Here is a 25,092-nt window from a genome sequence, read left to right on the forward strand (position 1 = left end):
CAGCAGGACGCAGGGCATGTTTTAGACCTTAGGAAAGTGCATGATTGCATCTAGGAAGTCATTGCATAGCCTGAGAAACGCCCTTAGAGCAAGCAAGCCCACGCTGGGCAGCAGCATGAATAGTGACTAGAGATGCTCACCAGCACTGGGGCGCTCTTGCAGTACCTATTTCCTACCAGCAGGGGGCGCTTGAACGCTCTCAATGTAATAGTGCTCATTTTCTTCCCAGGATGTTTTTGTGATCTACAGACCTGGCTTCTAGCCAGGCTCTACTTAATTAAGTGGCTTTAAAAGCCAACCCTTCTCTTTGTGAGCCTGAGATCCCCCAGTTCTCATATAAAAGGTTCTCTCTGGTTCTTTCCAGCTTAAAAGTTCCTACAATCACTGTAGGGTTCTTCCCAGGTCAGCAACTTACCCTGCTGGAGGTGAAGTCTCGGGTCTTGGCGCGAAGCTTATTGACTTGAGATTCTGCAATGTCAGCACGTTCCTCAGCTTCCTCGAGCTCATGCTGAGCTTTCCGGAATTTGGTGAGATGAACATTGGCTTGTTCATCCTAAAACCAAAGAGCCACACAAGTAACATCAGCGTGCACATTCTCAGAGCTCACCGTGGAAGAGGGAGCCAACTGCTATTCTAAAGTCACACGCGCGCCTGACTTACGGCCTCCTCCGCCTGCCTCTTGTAGGACTTCACTTTTACTTGAAGTTTATCCACCAGGTCCTGCAGTCTGAGCACATTCTTCCTGTCCTCCTCGCTCTAAAAATGAGAAAATGCAAGTGTCTCTGGAGAGGAGGGGGCCGAGTTGCACAAGGCCTGGTCAGTTTCCTGGGCTATAATGTTTCTTCCTAGATTCTGGTGAGAGCATCCAGGGTGCTGTTTGCACCCCACAGAGACAATGCCTCTCAGGTCTTCCTCCTGCTTACCTGATAAGTCAGCTCCTTGACCCGCCGTTCGTATTTCCTCAGGCCCTTGACAGACTCTGTGTTCTTCTTCTGTTCCCCTTCAAGCTCAAACTCCAGCTCTCGGATCTGAGGGGGACAGTCAGGAAATTTGTCTGGGGCTCTGGCATGATCAGGAGAAGCTAGAAGCTCCACTCATGCTGGGGTTCCTCCAGCAAGTACCCGCGTCTCCAGTTTCTGGATCTGCTTCTTCCCGCCCTTCAGCGCCAGCTGCTCAGCCTCATCCAGACGGTGCTGCAGGTCCTTCACTGTCTGTTCCAGGTTCTTCTTCATCCGCTCCAGGTGGGCGCTGGTGTCCTGCTCCTTCTTCAGCTCCTCAGCCATCATGGCCGCCTGATGAGCAAATCAAACAAACGGAGATGCAGACAAAGCCCAAATGTCTTGGAGCTGTCAACTCTGGGAACCACAGAGGACCAGAGACCTCGCTAAAGAGAAGGACAGTAGGAAGGAGGGATCGAGCAAGCCTTCCATCATGGCCTAGGACAGGAACTATACTGGTATGTAAAATAAACTAGGAAATGGGGCCTACGAAGACAGAAGGAAATGGTTTCTTTTCTTTCTTAAACAGGCACCTTGGGGCCTACCCTCACCCCTAAGGAGTTGACAGTGGGAAGAAGCAGGCACTCCAGCCTCTCTTTTTAACATTTGCTAGAGGGCATGTGCACTCACCAGAAAAAGAGAGGAGAGTGAGTGAGAAGGCACCCCCCGAGGGAGGTGGCCACACCGTAATCCCTTCTCCATTCTCCTCTTGGAAGTTTGAGCACATGCACCTGGTATATTTTTCAAGCTCCTGAGTCTAGGTCTTGAACTGTACGATGGTACAGTTGGCCATGTGGGATCCAGCCCCCTTACCTACCACACCACCAGCTGGTCCCATATGTCCCCTTTTATGTGCAGGAGAGAAAGTGGGAGCAGAAGCCACTCCATGGATATCCCGGGGGGAACTCCCACCCGTCTAATGGGAACTGTCTTGGGGTTTGGGCAGGACAGGAGGCTTTAAGAAAATACAGTCCTGGCTGCCATGGGAGCAAGGGGACGCCTACATCTGTGATGGCCTTCTTGGCTTTCTCCTCAGCATTCCTCGCATCCCTGCTGGCATCTTCAACCTCGCTCTGGAGCTGCATGAGGTCTGTCTCCAGCTTCTTCTTGGTGTGGATGAGGCTGGTGTTCTAGGGCACGAGGAGAGGTGTCGGTCACCCGGCTGTGTCTGCAGCTGGCCTCCCTCATCTCGCTCTCCTGGCCCCTCACCTGGGTGTGCAGCAGCTGCACCCTCTCGTTGGAATCCAGGAGCTCTTGCTCGGCCAATTTCCGGGCTCGCTCTGTCTGCTCCAGGGTGGCCCGCAGCTCCTCCACCTCGGCCTGCAGCAGGTTGGCTCTGCGCTCCACAATCGCCAGCTGCTCCTTCAGGTCCTCCTGGCCCCGCAGAGCGTCATCCAGGTGGAGCTGGGTGTCCTAGCCAGAGAAGTGGGAAAACTATTTACAGTTGAGGCATTAGGGCCACGAGGCTCGTCTACATCTATGAGAATTTGAGGATGGGAAAGATTTCCACCAAGGAGCTCTTTCCAACCTTCAGCTGTCCCTGGACACTCCTGAGGTGCTTGAGGGTCTCCGCGGCCTGGCGGTTGGCGTGGCTCAGCTGGATCTCGATCTCATTCAGATCCCCCTCCATCTTCTTCTTGATCCGAATGGCCTCGTTCCTGCTCCGCACCTCGGCATCCAGGGCGCTCTGCATCGTCTCCACCGTCCTCTGGTAGTTCCTCTTCATCTGCTCCATCTCTTCATCCTTCTCCGCAATCTTCCTGTCGATTTCTGATTTCACTTGTGTCAGTTCAAGCTGGATTCGAAGGATCTTGGCTTCTTCATGTTCAAGAGCAGCCTTAAAAAAAAAACAAAGCAGACTCAGTGATGTACAGGGCCTGTTGTGCTACCCTACGGGGGTCACGAAGCTTAGTGGGATATTCCTCAATCTAACGCTATGATGTTCAACTTTAAAAAAGAAAAGTTCTGGGACCAGCAGTTAGCGTAATGGTTATGTTGCTGGACTCCCATGTAGTCGACCGTGGTTCGTGTCCTGGACCCAGTGGCTTAAACTCACACCAGGCGCGTGTGCGTGCATGCCCAAGATCCCGAGAGGAGAATGGAGGAGAAGGGATTGCAGCATGGCCATCCCCCCGGGGGGTGATTTCTGGCTTTCTGTCTCTGTCTCTCTCTGTCTGTCTGGTGAGCGCACGTGCCTTATAGCAAAAAAAAAAAAAAAAAAAAACTCTCAAAAAAAAAAAGAAAATTTCTAATTTATCTTCAGTGCAGGAATAGAATCTATTTAATTGCTACTTGTTTTTAATTTTACTATCAAATGATAAGAATATTTATATATTTAAAAAACTTTTTAGACTTATTTATTTAATTAAATTATTATTATTATTATTTAATGTGCTATAAGGGATGTGTGCTCACTAGAGAGAAAGTGAGAAAGCAAGCTACCAGGTTTAGGATTTGAACTGCAGTCTGCCATGTGGGAGTCCAGTACCTCAACCACCATGCCACCTGCTGGCCCCATAGATCATTATATTTCTTAGGAGACTAAAGCCCTTTATAGATATCTTAAATTCATCTAAGATTTTGTAAAATCTCATTTTTTATATAGTTTGATATAATGATTTTCTCTAATAAATCCAAGACGATTCACAGGCGTTAGCACATTCAGCTGCCCAGCTCACTTATTTCATGCAAAAGGAGTAGGCATTCGGACTATGACTTCACAAAGGCAAAAATGAAGACAGGGTAGGACCAGCAGCCTCCCGGGCTGGAGCTCCGACACCGCATTTGTTCCCACCCCTGCCTCGATTCCTGCTCACCTCTGCTTCCTCGAGAGCCAGCTGGATATCAGCCTTTTCCAGCTCGATCTGTTTTCTCGATTTCTCCAGTTCATGGATGGTCTTCCCGTTTTCAGCAATTTGTTCTGTGAGGTCTGCTATCTCCTCTGCAAAGAGGGAAGACTCGGTGACATCTGGACGCCTCTGCACCGGTGTCCAGCCATGCAAAGCACCGGCTCCGTGCTTTCCAGCTAGTTTAGTGTAACCCTAAGGATTCTGTTCCCCAGAGATAAGATATTGTGTATAGAGAGACTCGAAAATAACCCACTGGATGGCGAACACTTTCTGCGTGCGCATTCATGGGCATGCACATAGGGATCTGCACAACGGAGTCATGCCCACTTCGGCACACTCAATAGAGTATGAAGGAAGGCAGTTTCAGACCGTTTCGAACCACTTACGCTCCAAGTTCTTATTTTCCCGTTTCACAGTCTCAAGGTGATCTAAGGCTTCCTCATAGGCATTTTTCAGTTTGAAGAGTTCAGTGCTCAAGGAGCGGGACTCCTTCAGAGATGCCTCCAGCTCCGCTTGACTCTCCTCGCACTTTGTCTTCCATTCCGCTAGCACCTGAAACACCGGATGGAAGGTACCTCTGTTTATGAGCGCTCCTCCTCCAGGTTTGGAACTAGAAGTAGCCATGATGCTGAGTACAGACAGAGTAAGAGTTACACTTAATAGCGTCTCCCACCTGGTTCCTATTTCTTTTTTAAGAGAGATTTTTGCTATAGGACACGTGTGCTTGCCAGAGAGACAGAAAGCGAGAAGTTGCCCTCCTGGGGGGATGGCCACACTGCAAGTCCTCCTCCTCCATTCTCCTCTCGGGACCTTAGGCACGCACACACGCCCAGCATGTGTTTCAAGCCAATGGGTCCAGGACTCGAACTGCAGTCAACTACATAGGAGTCCAGTGATGTAACCATTACACCATCTGCTGGTCTCTCCTTTTTCTTAATTATTGAACCAGCCAAGATTTCGTTTCATCAGTTTGCTTAAGATAATCAATAACTTGCCATCTCTGAAAAGCAAGCAGACCCTTGGAGAAGGAAGCAGTTGGGCATGATGGACCTTTTCCTAATCTAAAAAGGATCCTCAGTATTCCTAAATATTTCATTAAAACATTCATTCAAATCACTCTCTTCTGCCATACCAAAGGAGGCTTCCAGAAAGTCTCTCAATGGGACCTAAGTGAGATTTCCTGCATGGTCTTACACAGACCAGAAAGACAGGGGAAGCGAAAGCGGGGGAGGCTGAACAGCACTGTAGAAAGAAACCGGTTTGTCTCCCCTGATAATGTTAAAAGGATCTCAACTCCGTTCCATTCCCACTCTGATTTATAGATGAATGATGTTCAAGGACTTGCTGAGGTCACACTGCTGGTAGGGGCAGTCAGGCCTGGGACCTAGTGTCCTCCTTCCACAGCTACTAGGAACCCCTCCCACCACGATGCTCAGCCAGCGTGGCCCTGATGCCACACCTTGTCAAAGTTCCTCTGCTTCTTGTCCAGAGCAGCAGCCAGGGAATTGGCTCTCTCCACATCACCCACCAGGTCCTCCACCTCGCCTTGCAGCCTCTGCTTGGTTTTCTCCAAGGAAGCACATTTAGCATTCACTGCTTCAACCTGTTCTTCGGAATCTTGAAGACGCTGAGCAAGTTTTTTCCTTAAAGAATGTGAAAGAGACGCAGATGCTATTTAAGCTTCAATCCTCTTGAACGTCCTATTCATCAAGTTGGCATCACTAATCTCTGTGATTCAAACACCCATGTGAGCCCATGAGAATTTCCTGTCTGCTCAAAATCTGTGATCAATAACCTTCCCTGTCTCTAATCAAGATCTAAATTGTTTGTCTTCATGAAATGTGCTAGCACCAGGTCCCTCCCCTGGCACAGCTCTGCATTTAAAGACACAGGAGGTGGGGACACATCTAGGAACAAAATCAAATCCATCTGATTCATCCCCAAGTAGTGCTAACGCCAGCCCGCTCTGCCACACCAGTCCTCTAAAGGCCAGCAGAGTGGCCTTCGTGTGTACTTGGCCTCCTCCAGCTCCTCCGTGCGCTGGATGGCGTCCGTCTCATATTTGGTCCTCCACTGGGCCACCTCCCCATTGGCCTTGGACAGCGCCCTCTGCAGCTCAGCCTTGCCCTCCTGCTCCTCCTCGTACTGTTCCCGCAGCAGGTCACAGTCATGGCGGGAGGACTGCAGGGCGTGGGCTAGGGCGTTCTTGGCCTGCAAAAGTCAAGAAAGAGGAGAGCTTGTAAGGATCTAGTGTTATATACGTGATAAAATCCAAATATGTTTCTGCTATTATCACCCACTGAAGGAAACTGCTTCCCCCTACTCCACTTCACCCCACAGGTGGCATCTGAAAATTAGACCAAGGAAGCACCTTGGATGACATACCTTGCTCTCCTCTTCCAGCTGCCTCTTGAGCTCTTCTATTTGCTGGGTAAACGCTTGCTTGCTCCTGGAAAGCTGGGACACTATGCTCTCCTTTTCTTCCAGCTGGCGACTCAGCTCACCTGTGTTCCAAAGGAAATATTTCCATTCACTTGTTCATTCATTCATTCATTCACCAAGTTGCTACAGTGTATAAGGCTCTGTGTTAAAATCCGGGAGCGAGCCAATAGGGTGTGGTCCCTTCTTGGAGGAGAAGAGAGGTGTCCATGAGAAGAACACTGAAATCACAACCTGGGAAGACAGTGCTGTAAACTCCTGGAAGCAGGGCGGCACTACGACTGTGCATTTAAACACCACCAGGAGCACCCAACAGTGCCCATCAGACCTCCCTCCTCTGTGACTGGGATTCCTGTTAGGTCATCGGAAAAGTCAGATGAAGTGCATACAAAAAAGCGTCCTGACTTTCCTGATGACCTAATAGTTGCTGTTGATCTATAATTAAGGGAAATAATTAAGACTTTCTATGTCTAATAATGTAATGTTCGCCTCTTGGGTGACTATGGTAAGTTCAAGTTTCTATGCCTGGGACCAGCAGTTGGCATAATGGCTATGTCGCTAGACTCCCATGTAGTCGATCGTGGTTCGAGTCCCAGACCCAGTGGTTTAAACTCACGCTAGGTGCATGTGTGTGTGTACCCAGGATCCCAAGAGGAGAATGGAGAAGGAATTGTAGTGTGGCCATCCCCCCTGGGGGGTGATTTCTCGCTTTCTGTCTCTGTCTCTCTCTCTCTGTCTTTCTGGTGGCACATGTGCCCTATAGCAAAAAAAAAAAAAAAAGTTTCTATGCCTACATGGGGTTAGTGGGGATAAAAAGGGTGAGGAGATTCTTTATGAGTTCAGCAGCGAATCACCGTGGTGACCATAGAAGTGTCTTTGTTATTTTGTCTGTGGCTACTAGAAAGGGTTGGTTCACCTGAGGTGATGGGCCAGGCTGGGTGGAGCCACGTTTGCCAGGTGAAAGCCCTAAATAAGATTTCTTTGTGTTTTTAAAACTCACCAAGAGTGTGTAAAAACTGGCTCTAAAATGCATAAATGCAGAAATGAGTCTTAATTAATATGCAGTGAGAAGTAGAATAGCCACGGGGCTTAGTTTCTGGTCCTATTTCTGCCACTTATAATAGATTCTGTGTGATGAAAATTTGTATTAATTTTGAACATGTTTGAACTAGGGGATATTTTGGATCCCTTCTCATTCTGGCCTATTTATCTCTTGATTTTACTGAAGCCTCGAGGTCTCCCTTCTAGATTCCTTTCTTTCTTTTCTTTTCTTTTCTTTCTTTCTTTTTTAAATTTTGCTGTAGGGCATGTGCACTCAACAGAGACAGACAGGAAGAAAGAGTGAGAGAGCAAGAGAGAGAGAGAGAGAGAGAGGGAGGGAGGGAGGGAGGGAGAAAACAAGAAAACACCCTTCCTTCCCCTCAGGGGATGGCCACACTCCAGTCTCTTGGGACCTCGGGCAGGCAGGCATACCTGGCTTGTTCTGTGTTTCTCAAGCCCCCGGGTCCAAGACTCAAACTACAGAGCCGGCTATGTGGGATCTAGCCACTCCACCCACACCACACGACCAGCTGGCCCTGGGATATTTTAAATTGCTCTTTCTGTGGGTTATTTGGATTATTTTTTTTTCTCCTGAAAATATGCTTTCCTAGAACTTCTCTCCCAAACACGTGTTCCCCTTAGTGTTGACCAGCAACCCCCTTTGAGGTGTCCAGGAGGCAAGGCCGCCTGCTTCCTGCAAGGGGCTCACCTGCCTCCGTCTGCAGCCGAGACTTCTGCGCCGTCAGCTCGCTCAGGCTCCTCTGAACCTCCTCATTCTTGCCCCTCGCCTCACTTAACTGATCCTCCAGAGTTCGGCATATTTTTTCCAGATTTGCCTGAGCAATTGGGGAGCGGGACAGAAGTTAGTCGTCATCGCGTTTGAAGGACCCTGTCAGATGTGCGTCTTCAGCCCGCCCCGCCCTGGCACCTTGGATTTCGACACGCTCTCCACGCTGCTGGAGAGGTCGTCGATCTCGAGCTTGAACTCGCTCTTCTCCTTCTCCAGCTTCTGCTTGACCCGCTGCAGGTTGTCAATCTGCTCCCCGAGCTCGGCCGTGCTGTCCGCGTGCTTCTTCCTCAGCGTGGCCACCGTGGCTTCGTGCTGCAGGGTGGCCTCCTCCAGGTCCCTGCGCAGCTTCAGGAACTCCGCCTCGCGCTTCTTGTTCAGCTCGATCTGGGTGGACGTGACGCCGCCCGCCTCCTCCAGACGCTCGCTCAGCTCCTCCAGCTCTCGGGCGTAGTCGCTGCGCTGCTTCTCCGTCTTGGCGCGCGTGGCCCTCTCCGCCTCGATCTCTTCTTCCAGCTCCTCGATTCGAGCCTGTAGAAGGCAGCCATTGACCCCATGGGCAGGCAGTTTCCAGAGTGACTCTGCATGTCAAGAACAGGCTCGGTTCCACTGGCTACAGAAGCCCATTCTTGGGCTTTCCCCAGAGAATTATGAAGGGTGCTAATTTCCTTTCATATGAAATTTTCCTGCCTCAGCATGGTCATTTTCCTGTAGTGACCAACCCAGCATATTTCTCATTCATCTAGATTTTGACTCCCAAAACCCTCAGTATGTATTTCGTTGAAACTTATGGGGAGGGGCCAGCAGGTGATGTGGTGGTAAAGGCAGTGGACTCCCACATGGCTGACTGCTGTTCGAGTCCCTGACCCGACAGCTTGCTTTCTCACTTTCCCTCTCCTCTCTCTCTGGTGAACTCCTGTGCCCTATATAAAATTGAAATAATAATATAAATAAATAAATAAAATTAACTAAATAATTTTTAAAAAATTAAGTTATGGAGGAAAGGAAATCCATGAGGCAGGCAGCTAGCTCTCCCATCCCCTGTGCTTAGAGCAGACACACAGCCCCACCCCCACCCCCCCCGCAGCTCACTGACAGTGCTCTCACTCATGGACGGGAAATCCAAAAGGCTCCTACCTGCAGCTCTTTGATTTTCTTCTGAAACTGGAGACCCAGAGTCTGTTCATCTTCCACTTTGCTTTGCAGTTGACTGTATTCAAAATCCTTCCTGTGAAGGGAATGTGGGATGCGTAAAGATGGGGACACCCAGTAACGTGCCAAATCGAACCCGGCGTTTCGAGGGCGTACTTCTTGAGCCTTTCATCCAGCTGTTGCTTGTCATTCTCCAGGTCTAGAATGGACTCCTGGGCTAGCTTCAGGTCTCCCTCCAGCTTCCTTTTGTTCCTTTCCAGGTCTACGCGGAGCTTCTTTTCCTGTTCTAGGGAGCTTTCCAGCTGAAAAAGGCACCATTACCTTTTGGGAACAAACGCTTTCCAGGGGAACCTTGTGGGCTCTTCCAGCCCCAAAGTGCTGGGACTTGGGGTCAGTGTCATCTACTTACGTCATCCACTTGCTGTTCCAGTTTGCTCTTGATCTTGCTCAAAGAATTGACTTTGTCTTCTTCGGCTTGGAGGTCATCCAGGGTCTGCTGGTGGGCCTCTTGGAGGGCCTTCTTCTCCCGGGTTAACTTCACAATAGTTTCATCTAACCCAGCAAGTTCCTCGGTGAGGTTTTTAACCTAAGAAGCCACAGGCAGTTATAAGCAGCAATAACGTCTAGTTTGCAGCGACTGTCAAACCAGAAAGACCCTCGAGGAGAGTACCTTGTTCTCTGTGGCGTGCTTCTCCTTTTCAACCTTGGCCAGTGTCAGCTCCAGGTCATCGATGTCCTTCTTGAGTTCTGAGCATTCATCCTCCAGTTTCCTCTTCTTGGCGGTCAGCTCAGCATTGATCTCCTCCTCGTCCTCCGCTCTCTCAGTCACCTCCTTGATCTTAGCCTCCAGCTGGAACTTGGCTTTGATCAGTTGGTCGCATCTTTCCTCAGCATCTAAGAGATTTTCACTTTCCTTCAAAAAAAAAGAGAATCATAACTCGCTTTTATAAGATGTGTGACATACCATTATTTTGTTATACATGAAGTCCTCTACAAAGTATCCCAACTGAAAGCAAAAATCCCCATCAATAATCCAGTTTTCCTAAAATAACCACATCTAGAAGTAGAGTTTAAAACAAACCATCCATGCCGAGCACATGTGCACACATACTAAAAATCCCAACAGAATGCAGAAATGGAGGAAAAGAGATTTGTGGCATGGCCACGCTTTATTTGGGGTGTTTTCTCTCCTCTCCCTCTTGAGCACACCCACCCTCTGACAATAAAAATAATAATAAAGATTCTGGGACCAGAGGATGGTATAATAGTTATGTCACTGGACTCCCACAGGGCTAACCGTGGTTCAAGTCCCGGACCTGGAAGCTTCAAACTCATGCCAGGTATGTGTGTGTGTGTGCCCTAAATCCCAAGAGGAGAATGGAGGAGAAGGGATTGCAGTGTGACTATCCCCACTGGGCGTGGAGTGTGTGTGTGATTTCTCGCTTTCTGTCTCTCTCTGTCTCTCCAGTGAGCACACACACCCTATAGCAAAAAAACTCTCAAAATAATAATAAAGATTCTTAAACACATACAGCCTGTACTTGGAGCTGCAGGTCATTCTTCTCTTGTACCAGAGTCACCAGTTTTTCCTCTAGTTCCTTTCTTTTTGCCTCTGACTTGGCAAGTTCATCTTTGGTTTTCTGGAACTCTTCCTTCATGGTGGCCATCTCCTTCTCCGTCTCCGCACTCTTGAGGAGGGGCTTGATCTTGAAGAAGAGCTTCATCCAGGGCCAGTGCTTGACGTTCATGAATGACCGGATGTTGTACTGGATGCAGAAGATGGACTCCCTAAAAAAAAAAAAAAAAAGACAGTTGTTACTCCTAGAAGAGACTCTTCCTTCCCCTAAAGAGCTAACGCTTGAACAAAACCCCTGCAGGACCTCCTCTGCACCATCTTCTGGAATTCCACCCTCATGAGGAACCCTCTGCACACAGCTTGCGTCCGCGTAATCAGCTTGGCCAAGCGGTCATCCCGCATCTCTTCCAGGGTTCCCAGCAAGCCTGCCTTGAAGAACACCTTGGAGGGGAGAAGTGGCATGAGTCAGCTTTCTAGTGAAGTCGGGGTAAGAGGGTGAAGAAGCTGGCATCTGCAGAATGAGTGCATTACCTTGGTGTGTCCAAACTTGTACTGAGTGTGGTCAATATCGATGGATGCCAGAAGTTTTTCACAAGCTTTCTTACTGTCGATGAACTGACCCTCGGGGATTGCACTGGCATTCAGCACTCGGTATCTGCCATTGTAGACACAGAAATAACCACAGATGGGCGGCCAAGACATGAACTTTGGAGACCACTGACTTCAGGCCACTCTGTGGGCAGGCTAGCCGAGGTCTCAGGAGGCAAACGCTTGCTCTCAGTCACACTGTTAGACAGCAGTCTGCAGCTAGGCTTCCTGACTCTTGGGCCGGAGCTCTGTCTGCCATTCTGTACATCAGTGCCAGAGAAAAATGCAGAGGAAACAAGCACCTATACTTGGGCCGAGTGGCAGGGTATTTATTTTACCTGGAAATCCATAACTCCTTTTTTTTTTTTTTTTGGAGAGGTTTTTGCTATAGGGCGTGTGCGCTCGCCAGACAGAGAGATAGAGAGACAGAAAACCAGAAATCACCCTCCAGGGTGATGGCCACGCCACAATCCCTTCTCCTCTATTCTCCTCTCGGGATCTTGGGCACGCACGCACACGCGCCCGGCATGAATTTAAGCCACCGGGTCCGGGACTCGAACCGTGGTCGACTACGTGGGAGTCCAGCGACATAGCCATTACGCTAACTGCTGGTCCCCATAACAATCCTTTTGAAATGGGTTTTTGTACCAATGCTTTTCTCTGCCCAACTTCGATATTTGTACATCTATCTCATCAAGAGGCACACAGAACATTCTCTGTACACACCTTTGTTTAAAATCCCCGTAGAGAATCCTGTTGGGGAAGCCTTTCCTACAGATGCGGATGCCCTCCAGGACCCCGTTACACCGCAGCTGGTGCAGGACGAGGCTGTGTTCCATAGCCCCTGAGAACAGAAGCAAGGCACATCAGCTTCACGCAGAGCCTCTTACCAGCTGAGCATCGTCTGCAAAGCCAGCAGGTGTCTCACCTGGGGTTTTGGTTTCGTTGGGAATTATACAACGCACAAAGTGAGGGTGAGTCGTTCTTAAATTTGACATGAGCTTGTTCAGGTTTTCCTAAAAGGAAAAGATGAAATGCTATGGCCTATGCTACAGGCTTTTACAATGATAGATACATCGTAATGTAAGATAAGATATATGATTGAAATGTATCATGAATTTTGAAGAATTGTGAAATGATTTAACTCTCTTAACATCCGGTGGCTGGCAGTGGAGGCAATGACTGATAGAATAGCCTTTTGTCTCCCAGTGAGCTGGAGGTTCACCAGGTACAAAATGCTTTCCAAAATGAGCTCAGGAGTTGTATCCAGCTCCACTCAGAGCTTGAGAGACTACTAGGGGACTTTGGAAAGTCTGTGAAAGGCTGGCACCTGGCACAGCAGTTAGACACTGTGCAGAAGCTAGATCCCACGTGGCCAGCCAGTGTTCAAGTCCTGGCCCAGATGGCTTGAAAAACAGGACCTTGACAGCATGGAGAATTAGATGAAAGGGGCTTGCAGCATAATCAGGCCCCATTAGGGGGTGATTTTTCCTCTCTCTTTCTCGTGTGTATGCATGAACCCTCTGACAAAAATAAAGTTCATAGAAAAATGGAATTATTGGGTTGTTGGAAAAGTCATGACACATTTTTGCATAGAAAAACAGAAAAATATGCCATGACTTTCCTGATGGCCTAGTGAAATAAAAGCTTATGTAGGTGCATGGCACCTGGCACAGCAGTTAGACACTGTGCAGAAGCTAGATCCCACGTGGCCAGCCAGTGTTCAAGTCCTGGCCCAGATGGCTTGAAAAACAGGACCTTGACAGCATGGAGAATTAGATGAAAGGGGCTTGCAGCATAATCAGGCCCCATTAGGGGGTGATTTTTCCTCTCTCTTTCTCGTGTGTATGCATGAACCCTCTGACAAAAATAAAGTTCATAGAAAAATGGAATTATTGGGTTGTTGGAAAAGTCATGACACATTTTTGCATAGAAAAACAGAAAAATATGCCATGACTTTCCTGATGGCCTAGTGAAATAAAAGCTTATGTAGGTGCAAAAAATGTAAAATACATGCATTTTTTTCATATTATGCTTTTTTCATAAACTTTAGAAGATCCCTTGTATTACTGGTGTCTCTAAGGCAAGTTGGAAAATTTGTATGCACTGGGAAGCACCTCCTGGGCCAGCTAGTTACAGCACAAAATGATAATGCAATTGTGATCCCAGTGTGTTAGACCTCACTTACATGTCATCATCCTGTCATTTGACCTCAGTAAGTGACAGTAATTAGATTAAGATACTACTGTCTTGAATAAATCAAGTTTGGAATTTCTACAGTGCTCCTTTCGATATGACTTGACCCAATTACGAGCAAATAAACTTGTAGTTTTCTTACCCTGAAAAGGGCGGAGACTGTTTGGAAGGAAGAACCCTTCTTCTTAGCAACTTTCTTCTTTCCACTGTCAGCTGGAAGAAACATGAGAGGACACATGTTGTTAGCGGGTCTATAGCATTTTTCTCATCCTGTGGAACAACTAGAGGGAGATCACACAAATACAAGCCACCCCTGGCACTTGGAGTCCGTTACCGTCTGCCGTAGCGAAGGTGGCATAGAGGTGTGCCAGGAGCCTGTTGGAGGACTTCTGGTACAGCCCGACGACTGTTTCATTCAAGGGGTCCTTGTTCTTTTCCAGCCAGCCTGAGACACTATAATCCACGGTGCCGGCGTAGTGGACCAGCGAGAAGTGGGCCTCAGCCCTGCCTTTGACCACCTTGGGCTTCTGGAAGTTGCTGGACTTGCCCAGGTGCTGGTCATGCAGCTTGTTCTTGAAGGAGGTGTCTGTTGCCTTGGGGAACATGCACTCCTCTTCCAGGATGGAGAAGATGCCCATGGGCTGGATTTAAGGCAAAGCGAAATGTGTATGAGTAAATAAGAGCTGCAGTAACAAGCAGAAGAATATATGAGAAGAGGTCACCGGGCAGATGGAGTAGGAGACCTTCTCGATGAGCTCGATGCAGGCAGCCAGGTCCATCCCGAAGTCGATGAACGTCCACTCGATGCCTTCCTTCTTGTACTCCTCCTGCTCCAGCACGAACATGTGGTGGTTGAAAAACTGTTGCAGTTTCTCGTTGGTGAAGTTGATGCACAGCTGCTCCAGGCTGTTGTACTAATAACACAATAGAACATCCATGTGCAAAGTTAGACCTCCTACAAACTCAGAACCCATCAACGTGCTTCCTCATTGCCCCCAGGCTCTCGTGGGCGCCTCTGTGCTGTTAGTCTACAAACTCAGAACCCATCAACGTGCTTCCTTGTCGCCCCCAGGCTCTCGTGGGCACCTCTGTGCTGTTAGGTAGGGTGGTGTTCTTCGAGGCCTGGTTCAGATCACATCTCCTCTTTGGAGTCTTCCCAAATGACCAACTCTAAGTGTCTCCCACTCCTGAGTTCCCGTGGTCTGAGCCAGCGTTTCTTGTGCACTTTATGTTAGTTACTCATCTGTGTGCCTTGTAGACTTCTGTTTCTCCTCTACTAGACTACAGGCTCTTTTACTTATTTACTTGCTTATTTATTTATTTAGCCTGCGTGTTTGTAGGCACGTGGTGACACTAGATAAACACTGTGATGTGTGGCCGCATGCTTTGAACACAGAATCAATAGGAGATTTTTAAAAATATAGTTTGCATGATTGATGTATTATCAAATTCCTTGTATCTCTTTTCTCTCTCTCCTTAAATCAGTGATTGCATTTTATTTACTGTTTGTTTGTTTATCCAACTGACAATGTCCTCTAAAATCCCACTGGAGGAGCCAGCAGGTGGCATGATGGTTAAGGTGCTAGACTCCCACATGGCTAATAGGAGTTCAAGCCCTGGGCCTGGCAGCTTGCTTTCTCATTTTCCCTCTCTGTCTCTGTCTATAGGGCAAGCACATGTGCCCTATAGCAGATATAAAAATAATAATCAATAAAATGAAATATATGATGCAAAAAACTGAAATCCCACTTGATAGAAGACTCCCCCTCTCTTAATATAATACAACCCACCCAACATTTAACTTCTCTTCTCCTTTCGGTCCACCTTTCCCACCATCATAGCCTCCTTTATGATCATACAAACCAGCTGTCCTTGCAAAGCCAAATGACACACCTCGAAGATCTCAAAGCCTGCAATATCCAAAACGCCAATGAAGTGTTGTCTTGGTAGCTTTGTATCCAGTTGCTGGTTAATGCGAGTGACCATCCACAAGAACAGCTTCTCATAAACGGATTTGGAAAGGGCATTCACGGCGTGGTGAACCTATCAGCAAACAGCCAGCCAGCTGATGAGAAGGAAGGCGGTGGCCCTTGGGGACCTGTGCCCTTTTGGCCTGGACGCAGTCACTTACCTGATCCACAGTCTGACCTTTGGTCACGTACTCATTGCCCACTTTCACTCTGGGGAAGCACAGAGCTTTCAGGAGGTCTGAAGAGTTCAGGCCCATCAGATAGGCTGTTTTGTCAGCCACTGGCAAGAAAGGAAAGATGACACTGGATGAAGTAGAAGAGCTGCTTTGGAAATCATACAGGTGTTCAGTATGTTTTCTATTTTTTTTTTTGAGAGGTTTTTGCTATAGGGCGCGTGCGCTCGCCAGACAGACAGAGGGAGACAGAGAGACAGAAAGTGAGAAATCACCCCCCAGAGGGGATGGCCACGCCGCAATCCCTTCTCCTCCATTCTCCTCTCGGGATCTCGGGCACGCACGCACATGCACCCGGCGTGAGTTTAAGCCACCAGGTCCGGGACTCGAACCGCGGTCGACTACATGGGAGTCCAGCAACATAGCCATTACTCTAACTGCTGGTCCAGTATGTTTTCTATTTTATATTGGTTTTCATATGTGGCCAACGGAAGCTAAGTCAGCTAAAGGCTATAATAGGTTTTTTGTAAATAATTATTTTATTTAAGTTTATTTAGCATCATCATTTAAATTTGTTCCAGGGCACGTGCATGCACTAGAGAGAGACAGAAAGACAGAGAGAGAGGAGAGAGAAAGTGAGAAAGCAAGTGGCCAGGTCTGGGGCTCGAACTGTGGTTGGCCATGTGGAAATCCAGTGCCTTAACCACCATGCTGCCTGCTGGCCTGGATAGGTTTTTATTAAAAAGCAGGATTGGGTTCCAGAAAGCCCTGGCTACTTCTCACTGCACCTGTAACAAGATCAGTCTACTGATTCAACAAAAGTGGGTGGTAACAGGTGCTAACAGTGCCCACAGGCATCTGGGGCTCAGCAAGGCTCATTCACCTTTTCAGGTAGAACAAGGCTGAACCACACCCAAAGGGGCACGGGATGATCTCAGGCGCACGACCACTCGGCTCTGGCTCACGGCCTGTTGCAGAGATTTTGTACCTTCTGTGCCGTCTGGCTCCGCCTGCTCCTCCCGCTGCTTCTGCTTGAACTTCATGTTCCCATAATGCATTACAGCCCCTGTCAGCTTGTAGAGTCCTGACTTCTCTTCCGGGGTGAAGCCCAGGATGTCAATGGCACTCTGGCGTTGAAAGAACAGCATGTCAACTGGTTGACCCCAGTGACGGAGGGGGACTACCCCGCACCTCTCTGCTGGTTCCACTTACATCAGTAGCCAGCAGCTCCTCAGCATCGTCAATGCTGGCCACCAGGATTTCACCCTGGCTGATGAACGGGTAGTCATAAGGGTTGGTCGTAATAAGCAACAGCTCTGAAATGATGCATAGTTTGAGGAGGTCACAGAGGTGCCAAGAAAACACTCACCTGGTGATTCTGAACTCCTGCAGCCTGGGCTGGGACCTTTACTGCTAGAGCCCAAATTCAGTTTTGCATTAGAAATCTCTTGTAGACAATGCCACCAAGTACAGGCTGTGACCAAAAATATAGTCAGGGATCCCGTGCGTGGTAGAGTACGGACTTTAGAGAGAACGTGTAAATTCCTTGCTCTCTACACAAATGGCACATGTGGATGTAAGCTGGGAAAAGTTCACAGGGAAATTGGCGGTGTGAGTGTAGGTTAGGACAGCAGCCCGTGTTGGGGAAGCATGAGTTGTCTGGTTTAATCATTGTTTTCTCTAAAAAGCTGTTGAAAAGCTGCATCCTGTTTCCAGGCTGGAGACCAGAGGGTTGAGCCAGCACAGCCAAAAAGCAAAAGAGGCAGTGTTCAGGGTGGCCTCTGTCAAGTACAGCGCAAGGGATGGGGCGAGTACGCCAGGCTCCACCCTTCCCCTGATTTGGGCTGGCCTCACAGCGTCGGGCGATAAGTGGGTTTCTGTCTCTGAACACCAGGGGGCGCTAAAGGACAATGAAATGCTTCGCTATTCAGAACTGTTGTTTTTATTGACCACCGTTGAATTTAGAAATGGTTTAATGGTATTCCTGTCCGTATGGTTCGGTTTTTTAAACTGGCATATTAGTGCCATAACAGCCACCTCCGTTTTTTTTTTCTTCTTTTCTATTTCCTTTCTTTTCTATTTTAGAGAGTTTTTGCTATATGGCACATGCGTTTGCCAGAGACGGAGGGATAGAGAGTAAGAAATCACCCCCCGGAAGGCCATTCTCCTCTTGAGATTTGGGCACACACGCACACACACCCTGTGTGAGTTTCAAACCGCCAGTTCAGGGACTCAAACTGTGGTGAGATATGTGGGAGTCCAGCACCTCAACCACCATGCCACCTGCTGGCCCCGACATTCCTTTTCTAAAACACACTTTTTCTGATGGCTGAGGAGTCACCTATTTATAGGTACGACGCTCCTTGCTCTGGTGATCTAAGATCCGAAATGCCTAAAAGACCAACCCTCTGGTGATTCCCCACCTATGAGCTCAGGCTTCTTGTTTGAAAGGATCTGGTAGAAGATGTGGTAGCTCCTCTCAGCCTTCAGCTGGAAGGTGACTCTTGATTTTTCCAGTAGATCTGGAACACAAAGACAGGATTGTTCCAAACTGCCCCCCATTGCTCAGACCTCATGGGGGCTCAGGGGGTCTACTTACAAGTTTCAATATCTGCAGAGGCCAGCTTCCCAGTGGTGCCAAAATGGATTCGGATGAACTTGCCCTGCGTGGAGGAGAGGGAGACCAGGCTCTGCCATGGCCGCCGTTACTCGGAGCCTCCTGGCCATGGGAACGCGAGCCAATTCCCCTTGGAGCTTGAAGTCCCTTCTCCTCCCTCCGATTTGGCATTCCTCCTTTTTCATCCCCTTTATTCCATGCCTCCCCCATGCCACATATAGCTAGTCAATAGAACAACTAGAGCGACTTTGTTTTTCAAGATGTAAATCAAACCGTATCACTTCGCTGTTTACAGCATCCTTCCGTAGCTTCCTGCTGTACTCGGAATAAAGTCCAAAGCCCTTCTCAGGCCAGTATCCCACCAGGCAGGTCTCCTTCTCCCTTTCCCACCTTCTTGCACAGACTCACCCCTGCACCCTCCTCCTACAGCCCTGAGGAGCCTCAGTAGGCCCCTTGATTACACCAGGCTCCTTCCCACTGCAGGGATTAAACCCTGGGTCTTGCGTCCCTTTGTCCCTTCTCCTCCCTGTCCTGTTTAAGCCTGGCTCTTTTTCATCCCGCAGAGCAGATCTCGTTCCACGTGCCAGTCCCCGGAGAGGCCTGCCCTGTCAACCCCGTCAGAGGGAGCCCTGGCCCCCAGTTACTCCGTCACATGCCCTGTTTGGCGAACTCCACAGTCACATTTCATCTGCAGTTGTTTTGTATTTTCATTATCTACCCCCACCGGGTCACAACGCTCTGTGAGGACAGGCATCTCGCCTATTTGCAGGCTGCAAAGAAAACCCCCGTCTTAGCAGAACTCGGACTCACAAAGCGGGAGGAGTTGTCGTTCCTCACGGTCTTGGCGTTCCCGAAGGCCTCCAGGAGGGGGTTGGCGCTGATGATTTGATCTTCCAGAGTCCCCTGATGCGAGAGATCAAGAGACAAAGGAGAGATACTTTTTTTTTTTAAATCACAAAATGATGGTAAAAATTGCTCACCAGTTCTGTCCCCTCCTACCCGTCCTGGCAGCCTCGCTCCCTCTAGGGAAGCCTGACCCGCCCTCGCTGACTTGCCAGTTTGAGAACCAACCCAACTGGCAGCATGTCACTCAAAACCCTTCTGCTGTTTCTCTCTGTCTGTCTATAGCTGGGTCTCTTGACTTCACTTTCTTCAGCGCTCCAATTCCTCCACTTTCCAGTTAGTCAGGTGTAGCTGTCTGGGTTCATTTCACAGGAAACAATATGTCTGTTTCAGAAGGCAAGTGCAGTGTGTGCTAAGATCTCCCCGTTGGTGGGTGTGAGCTGCCCCCAGATGGCCCTTTCAGTGTTAGGCCTTGGGCCTTCTCTTCTAGGAAATCACAGGATCTGTGTGATTTTCTTGTAAGAGCAATCGCACACTGAGTTATCAAAGATGCCCGGCCTTGGGCCTTCTCTTCTAGGAAATCACAGAATCTGTGTGATTTTCCTGTAAGAGCAATTGCACACTGAGTTATCAAAGCTGCCCTTCGAGATTTTTAAATCCTAACCTGTTTTCTTTTCTTTGAAGAGCATGGGTGTGATGACAGTGGCAGCCTCATTTTCTTTTTAAAAAATCATTTTATTTTAACTTTATTTATTTACTTTTTTAAAAAGTTGACCAGAGCCAGAGAGACAGAGAGATGGGGGAGGGGGAGTGAGAAAGCAAGCTGCCAGGTCCGGGACTCGAACCTCAGTCAGCCATGCGGGAGTCCAGCACCCTTAACCACCATGCCACCTGCCGGCCCTGCCTCCTCATTCTGCAGTCAGACAGGCTAGAAGTGGAAGGGAAGCCAGCCTTTGCCCCCTCCATACCTTCATCTTAGAGTCCTTCTTCTTGGCAAGGTCCCCAGTAGCTGCAATTGTTGCAAAGTACTGGATGACCCGCTTGGTGTTCACAGTCTTCCCTGCTCCGGATTCTCCGCTGTTCAGAGTGATCAAAAGACAGAGGAAGAAACATGCTCCCCGAGATGTCACACAGAGGCTTGGACGCGGTCAAGCCCCATGTGACACACACCGACCAACGCTCAGGAGAGACCCCTCAGAGAGGTAGAGACCAGAGAGGAGGCATCACAAACACTTGCTGGGAACCCAAGGGCGAATAAATCTCATTTTCTGAGGCCTCATGCACAGTTTCTTGCCCATCCTCAAATCTATCTTTTCGTGAGTCTTTGGCCCAGACTTTCCAGCTAACAGCCCAGAGCTAGTGGTACACCTGGCTACAGCTAGGAAGCCACTGTGACATGGTTACTTACGTAATCAGAATCGACTGGTTTTCACGATCTGCCAAATGCAAAAAATAAAATAGACTCAGTGGCTTTATAAAGCGCTCCCCAGTGCTGCCCCACCTCTCTCGCAGTCAAAGCGAATTGCGTGACTCCTCTTCCTCTCAGCGTTTTGATTGTCCTAGGTGGGGGTTTGAAGAGCCGCCCTCTTGTTCTGTATTTGTTTTCATTTCTTTTTAGTTGACAGGTAGTCGTTGTCTAGATTAGGTTGTCGGGAAAACCGTGATATTTTTCTAGGCACAAATGCATCGTGACTTTCCCAACAACCTAATATGTGTGGGGTGTAATGTGAGCTCTTGATATGTGTGTACTTTGCAGAATGCTTTATCAAGCTAGTGAACGGATCTGTCACCTCACCTACGAACCATGTTTCTGTGGTAAAAACATTTCGAGTCTACTCTTCCCGCAATGTGGAAATACACAATGCATTGTTAATTATGGTAGTCGCCATTCGGCGCAGCAGATAACTGAGGCTCATTTCTCCGACTGCCTGAGACTTTGTACCCTTCCATGAGCGTCTAGAGCCTCCTTCTTGAACACGTGATCCAAGGGTTTGTAAAACCCCTGCTTCAAGTCAACCATGGCCTCCAATAATATTAGATCGAACCGTATGAAATCGCTGATCTTCGACTCAGGAAAATGTCAGTTTCATATGGTTTAAGAAATACTTGTACTAAATCCAAACTCCTCCTCAGGACCTGCTGGGCCCTAAGTGATCTGGACCCTTTCACCCTCTTCCCCCTTGTGCTCGACACAACTGAGGAAAGGCCTAGGGCCAAGGGGGGCTCCGCCAGGTCAGGCCTGGTGCCCCCTCCACGCTCTGAGCTCCCTCGGTTGGAGACATACCGGTCAGCATGAACTGATAGGCATTGTCAGAGATGGAGAAGATGTGGGGCGGGGCCTCCTGGCGCTTTTTGCCTCGGTAACCATCCACCACCTCGGGGGTGTACACCGGCAGGCACCTGTAGGGGGTGAGGTTGACGGTGACACAGAAGAGGCCCGAGTAGGTCTACGGAAGGAAAAAAATATAGACATGTTGATCTCATGTTTCTTTTTAAACTTGGAAAGGAGGGGACACACGATTTCTGTCTAGATGAAGCAACTGAGACTCAAAGAGGGGAGTAGCCAGTGAGTGAGAGACCCCAGTCCTGGCCCATCCATCTATCCTGCTCTCCCAGCTCACTCGCCTCCCTCCCTGCCTTCTTCCAGTTCCTCTTCTCCCCTCCCCATCATCTCTCTCTCTCCATCCCCCTCTTCCCCATGTCTTTACTTTTCCCCATCCCCTCCTCTGTGCAGTAGAAGTCAATCTCAAGTCTCTCTTTTTTGTTTGTTATAGGGCATGTGCCCTTCCCCGAGAGACAGAAAGCAAAAATTACCACCCAGAGGGGAAGGCCGCACGGCAATGCCTTCTCCATTCTCCTCTTGGGGTTTTGGGCATGCACATATGTCCCTGGCGTGAGTTTCAAGCCGCCAGGTCCGGGACCCGAACCGCAGTGGACTACATGGGGGTGCAGCACCTTAACCACTACTCCACCTGCTGGCCCCGTCTCAAGCCTTTCAAACCCCGCCCTGCCCAGGCCGGCACCCTCGCGCAGCACTGACGTAGATCATCCAGGCCGTGTAGCGGTCCTTGAGGTTGTACAGCACCGCCGGCTCGTTCAGGTGCGTGAGCATGGCCATGTCCTCGATGCGGTCGAACTTCGGGGGGTTCATGGCGTACACGTCCTCCGGCTTGACCACCAGGGTCTGAAACGGGAAGGGCCGGTCCTTCACTAGCGTTCTCTGTCCACTTTGCCCGCAGCAATGCTGGACGGACCGAGACCAGCTCCAGCTGCTGACGGTGTCTACGCAGAGGACCTGGCTTGTCCACGCCAGTCCCGAGGCAGGGACAGCCAGCAAGGAGGGGGATGGCTTCAGCTCCCCGGGCTGATGCTCTGAAGGCAGCCATCCAGCCCTCTCCACCACCCTCCCCAAGAGTGCTTATGAAAGAGCCCCTCCCCCACCCCTCCCTCTCGGGGACACAGCCTTCTGGTGAGTGGTGCCACCAGCCGCCCTGGGGCTCCAAGTGAGTGCTCTCACGTGGAAGCTTCCCTTGCCACCCACCCCTTACAATTTGCAGGGATGGAGGACTGAGGCCCTGCGGGTGGGGAGCTGGCCTGCCTCTCCTCTGCCCTGCCCTCACCTCCCTTCTCTATCCGACCTCTTCAAAACATAGTCCTCCTGGTCCTGTCTCTGGGCAGTGAGGGCGGGAAGGCGCCTCTTCCTGCCTTTAAGCAAGGACTCACCATCATCCGGACAGTGGGCCCATCTGGGATCATCTTGGCCATCACTCACTGTCCTACCTTCCCACTGCCTGTGAGTCCACCCTTAGCCGGTTATCTGAAATGTAGAGAGAGCCCCCTCTAGGGAGCTCCAGCTTGGTAGCACAGCAGGGAGGCTTTTTAAAATATTTTTAAGAATGATTTCGCTGTAGGGCGTCTGCGCTTGCCAGAGAGACAGAAAGCGAGAAATCATCCCCTGGGGGGACGGCCACACTGCAGTCCCTTCTCCTTCAGTCTCCTCTCGGGATTTTGGGCATGCTTGAACAGGTGCCCAGCATGAGCTTCAAGCCTCCAGGTCCGAGACTCGAACTGCGGTCAACTATGTGGGAGTCCAGTGGTATAACCTTTAAGCCATCTGCTGGTCCCTGGCAGGGAGGTTTTTAATCCCTTTTCCTTCACGCTGGCCCAATGACATTATTCCCTTTACTTGTCGCTCAGATTTCCTTTTTCCTCTTTTTCTTCCCTTCCCTTTCCCTCTTCTTTTCCCTGTCTCCCTCCCTCTCTTCCTGCCCTCCTTCATTCTTCCTTTCCCCTTTCTTTTCCCCTTTTTCCTTCTTTCTTTCTTTTTTTTGGGTTGGACTTTTCCTGGAGCATTTCCAGATTCTTCTGGTCTAGATTCCAGAAAGCAGTGAAGGCCCCGAGGCGGGGCCAGCCAGCAAGGAGGGGGATGGCTTCAGCTCCCCGGGCTGATGCTCTGAAGGCAGCCATCCAGCCCTCTCCACCACCCTCCCCAAGAGTGCTTATGAAAGAGCCCCTCCCCCACCCCTCCCTCTCGGGGACACAGCCTTCTGGTGAGTGGTGCCACCAGCCGCCCTGGGGCTCCAAGTGAGTGCTCTCACGTGGAAGCTTCCCTTGCCACCCACCCCTTACAATTTGCAGGGATGGAGGACTGAGGCCCTGCGGGTGGGGAGCTGGCCTGCCTCTCCTCTGCCCTGCCCTCACCTCCCTTCTCTATCCGACCTCTTCAAAACATAGTCCTCCTGGTCCTGTCTCTGGGCAGTGAGGGCGGGAAGGCGCCTCTTCCTGCCTTTAAGCAAGGACTCACCATCATCCGGACAGTGGGCCCATCTGGGATCATCTTGGCCATCACTCACTGTCCTACCTTCCCACTGCCTGTGAGTCCACCCTTAGCCGGTTATCTGAAATGTAGAGAGAGCCCCCTCTAGGGAGCTCCAGCTTGGTAGCACAGCAGGGAGGCTTTTTAAAATATTTTTAAGAATGATTTCGCTGTAGGGCGTCTGCGCTTGCCAGAGAGACAGAAAGCGAGAAATCATCCCCTGGGGGGACGGCCACACTGCAGTCCCTTCTCCTTCAGTCTCCTCTCGGGACTTTGGGCATGCTTGAACAGGTGCCCAGCATGAGCTTCAAGCCTCCAGGTCCGAGACTCGAACTGCGGTCAACTATGTGGGAGTCCAGTGGTATAACCTTTAAGCCATCTGCTGGTCCCTGGCAGGGAGGTTTTTAATCCCTTTTCCTTCACGCTGGCCCAATGACATTATTCCCTTTACTTGTCGCTCAGATTTCCTTTTTCCTCTTTTTCTTCCCTTCCCTTTCCCTCTTCTTTTCCCTGTCTCCCTCCCTCTCTTCCTGCCCTCCTTCATTCTTCCTTTCCCCTTTCTTTTCCCCTTTTTCCTTCTTTCTTTCTTTTTTTTGGGTTGGACTTTTCCTGGAGCATTTCCAGATTCTTCTGGTCTAGATTCCAGAAAGCAGTGAAGTCCAGACGTCTCCTAGCTCTTCTGCAGCAGCGTGGACTGGAATGTATGGGCTACCATGCTCATGGCCTCCACAGGATGGGGAGGTTGCTATTCCACACTGAGCTGGCGGTCCACGAGGGCCCCTCGCACATCTTCCTTACCTCCTCAGTTTGAAGGTAATTGCCAGAGGCATTAGCAGGAAGCTTGGGCTACCAAGAGGAGAGTTCTGAAAGAGCTCTCCCCAGGGTTGGACTCCCGCCTCCATACTCTTGGGACATAGAGAGCTGGTCCCTGTGGACTCAAGTGACATGAACATTCACAAAAACCCTGAAAATGAATTGCTTTGTTCTGCCATGGCCAGGGTCTTCTTTTCTTTTCTTTTCTTTCTTTCTTTCTTTCTTTCTTTCTTT

At 49.6% G+C, this 25,092-nt stretch overlaps 1 protein-coding gene across 1 annotated transcript in view; it reads right to left on the reverse strand.

The window, feature by feature from the left end:
- LOC102478044 (myosin-3) overlaps positions 1–25,092 on the reverse strand; it is a 26,040-nt gene that overhangs the window by 146 nt on the left and 802 nt on the right. The window contains exons 2-38 of the mRNA XM_027774910.1: positions 22,270–22,413; positions 21,514–21,676; positions 20,638–20,665; positions 20,198–20,306; positions 19,197–19,289; positions 18,369–18,432; positions 18,193–18,291; positions 16,982–17,085; positions 16,758–16,896; positions 15,758–15,876; positions 15,520–15,669; positions 14,370–14,540; positions 13,961–14,267; positions 13,769–13,839; positions 12,359–12,446; positions 12,157–12,274; positions 11,374–11,497; positions 11,147–11,283; positions 10,799–11,054; positions 9,937–10,179; positions 9,676–9,852; positions 9,423–9,568; positions 9,252–9,342; positions 8,256–8,645; positions 8,037–8,163; positions 6,233–6,351; positions 5,862–6,058; positions 5,307–5,490; positions 4,234–4,399; positions 3,815–3,939; positions 2,527–2,835; positions 2,208–2,411; positions 2,003–2,128; positions 1,122–1,292; positions 924–1,028; positions 661–756; positions 416–553 (exon numbers count right to left, since the gene is read on the reverse strand). Of these exons, the coding sequence (XP_027630711.1) occupies positions 416–553; positions 661–756; positions 924–1,028; positions 1,122–1,292; positions 2,003–2,128; positions 2,208–2,411; positions 2,527–2,835; positions 3,815–3,939; positions 4,234–4,399; positions 5,307–5,490; positions 5,862–6,058; positions 6,233–6,351; positions 8,037–8,163; positions 8,256–8,645; positions 9,252–9,342; positions 9,423–9,568; positions 9,676–9,852; positions 9,937–10,179; positions 10,799–11,054; positions 11,147–11,283; positions 11,374–11,497; positions 12,157–12,274; positions 12,359–12,446; positions 13,769–13,839; positions 13,961–14,267; positions 14,370–14,540; positions 15,520–15,669; positions 15,758–15,876; positions 16,758–16,896; positions 16,982–17,085; positions 18,193–18,291; positions 18,369–18,432; positions 19,197–19,289; positions 20,198–20,306; positions 20,638–20,665; positions 21,514–21,676; positions 22,270–22,413 (5,598 nt within the window). The remainder of the gene's footprint in view (positions 1–415; positions 554–660; positions 757–923; positions 1,029–1,121; positions 1,293–2,002; positions 2,129–2,207; positions 2,412–2,526; positions 2,836–3,814; positions 3,940–4,233; positions 4,400–5,306; positions 5,491–5,861; positions 6,059–6,232; positions 6,352–8,036; positions 8,164–8,255; positions 8,646–9,251; positions 9,343–9,422; positions 9,569–9,675; positions 9,853–9,936; positions 10,180–10,798; positions 11,055–11,146; positions 11,284–11,373; positions 11,498–12,156; positions 12,275–12,358; positions 12,447–13,768; positions 13,840–13,960; positions 14,268–14,369; positions 14,541–15,519; positions 15,670–15,757; positions 15,877–16,757; positions 16,897–16,981; positions 17,086–18,192; positions 18,292–18,368; positions 18,433–19,196; positions 19,290–20,197; positions 20,307–20,637; positions 20,666–21,513; positions 21,677–22,269; positions 22,414–25,092) is intronic.

This window comes from Tupaia chinensis, unplaced genomic scaffold (assembly GCF_000334495.1).
Source record: "Tupaia chinensis unplaced genomic scaffold, TupChi_1.0 Scaffold000493_1, whole genome shotgun sequence".
Taxonomy (NCBI): domain Eukaryota; kingdom Metazoa; phylum Chordata; class Mammalia; order Scandentia; family Tupaiidae; genus Tupaia; species Tupaia belangeri.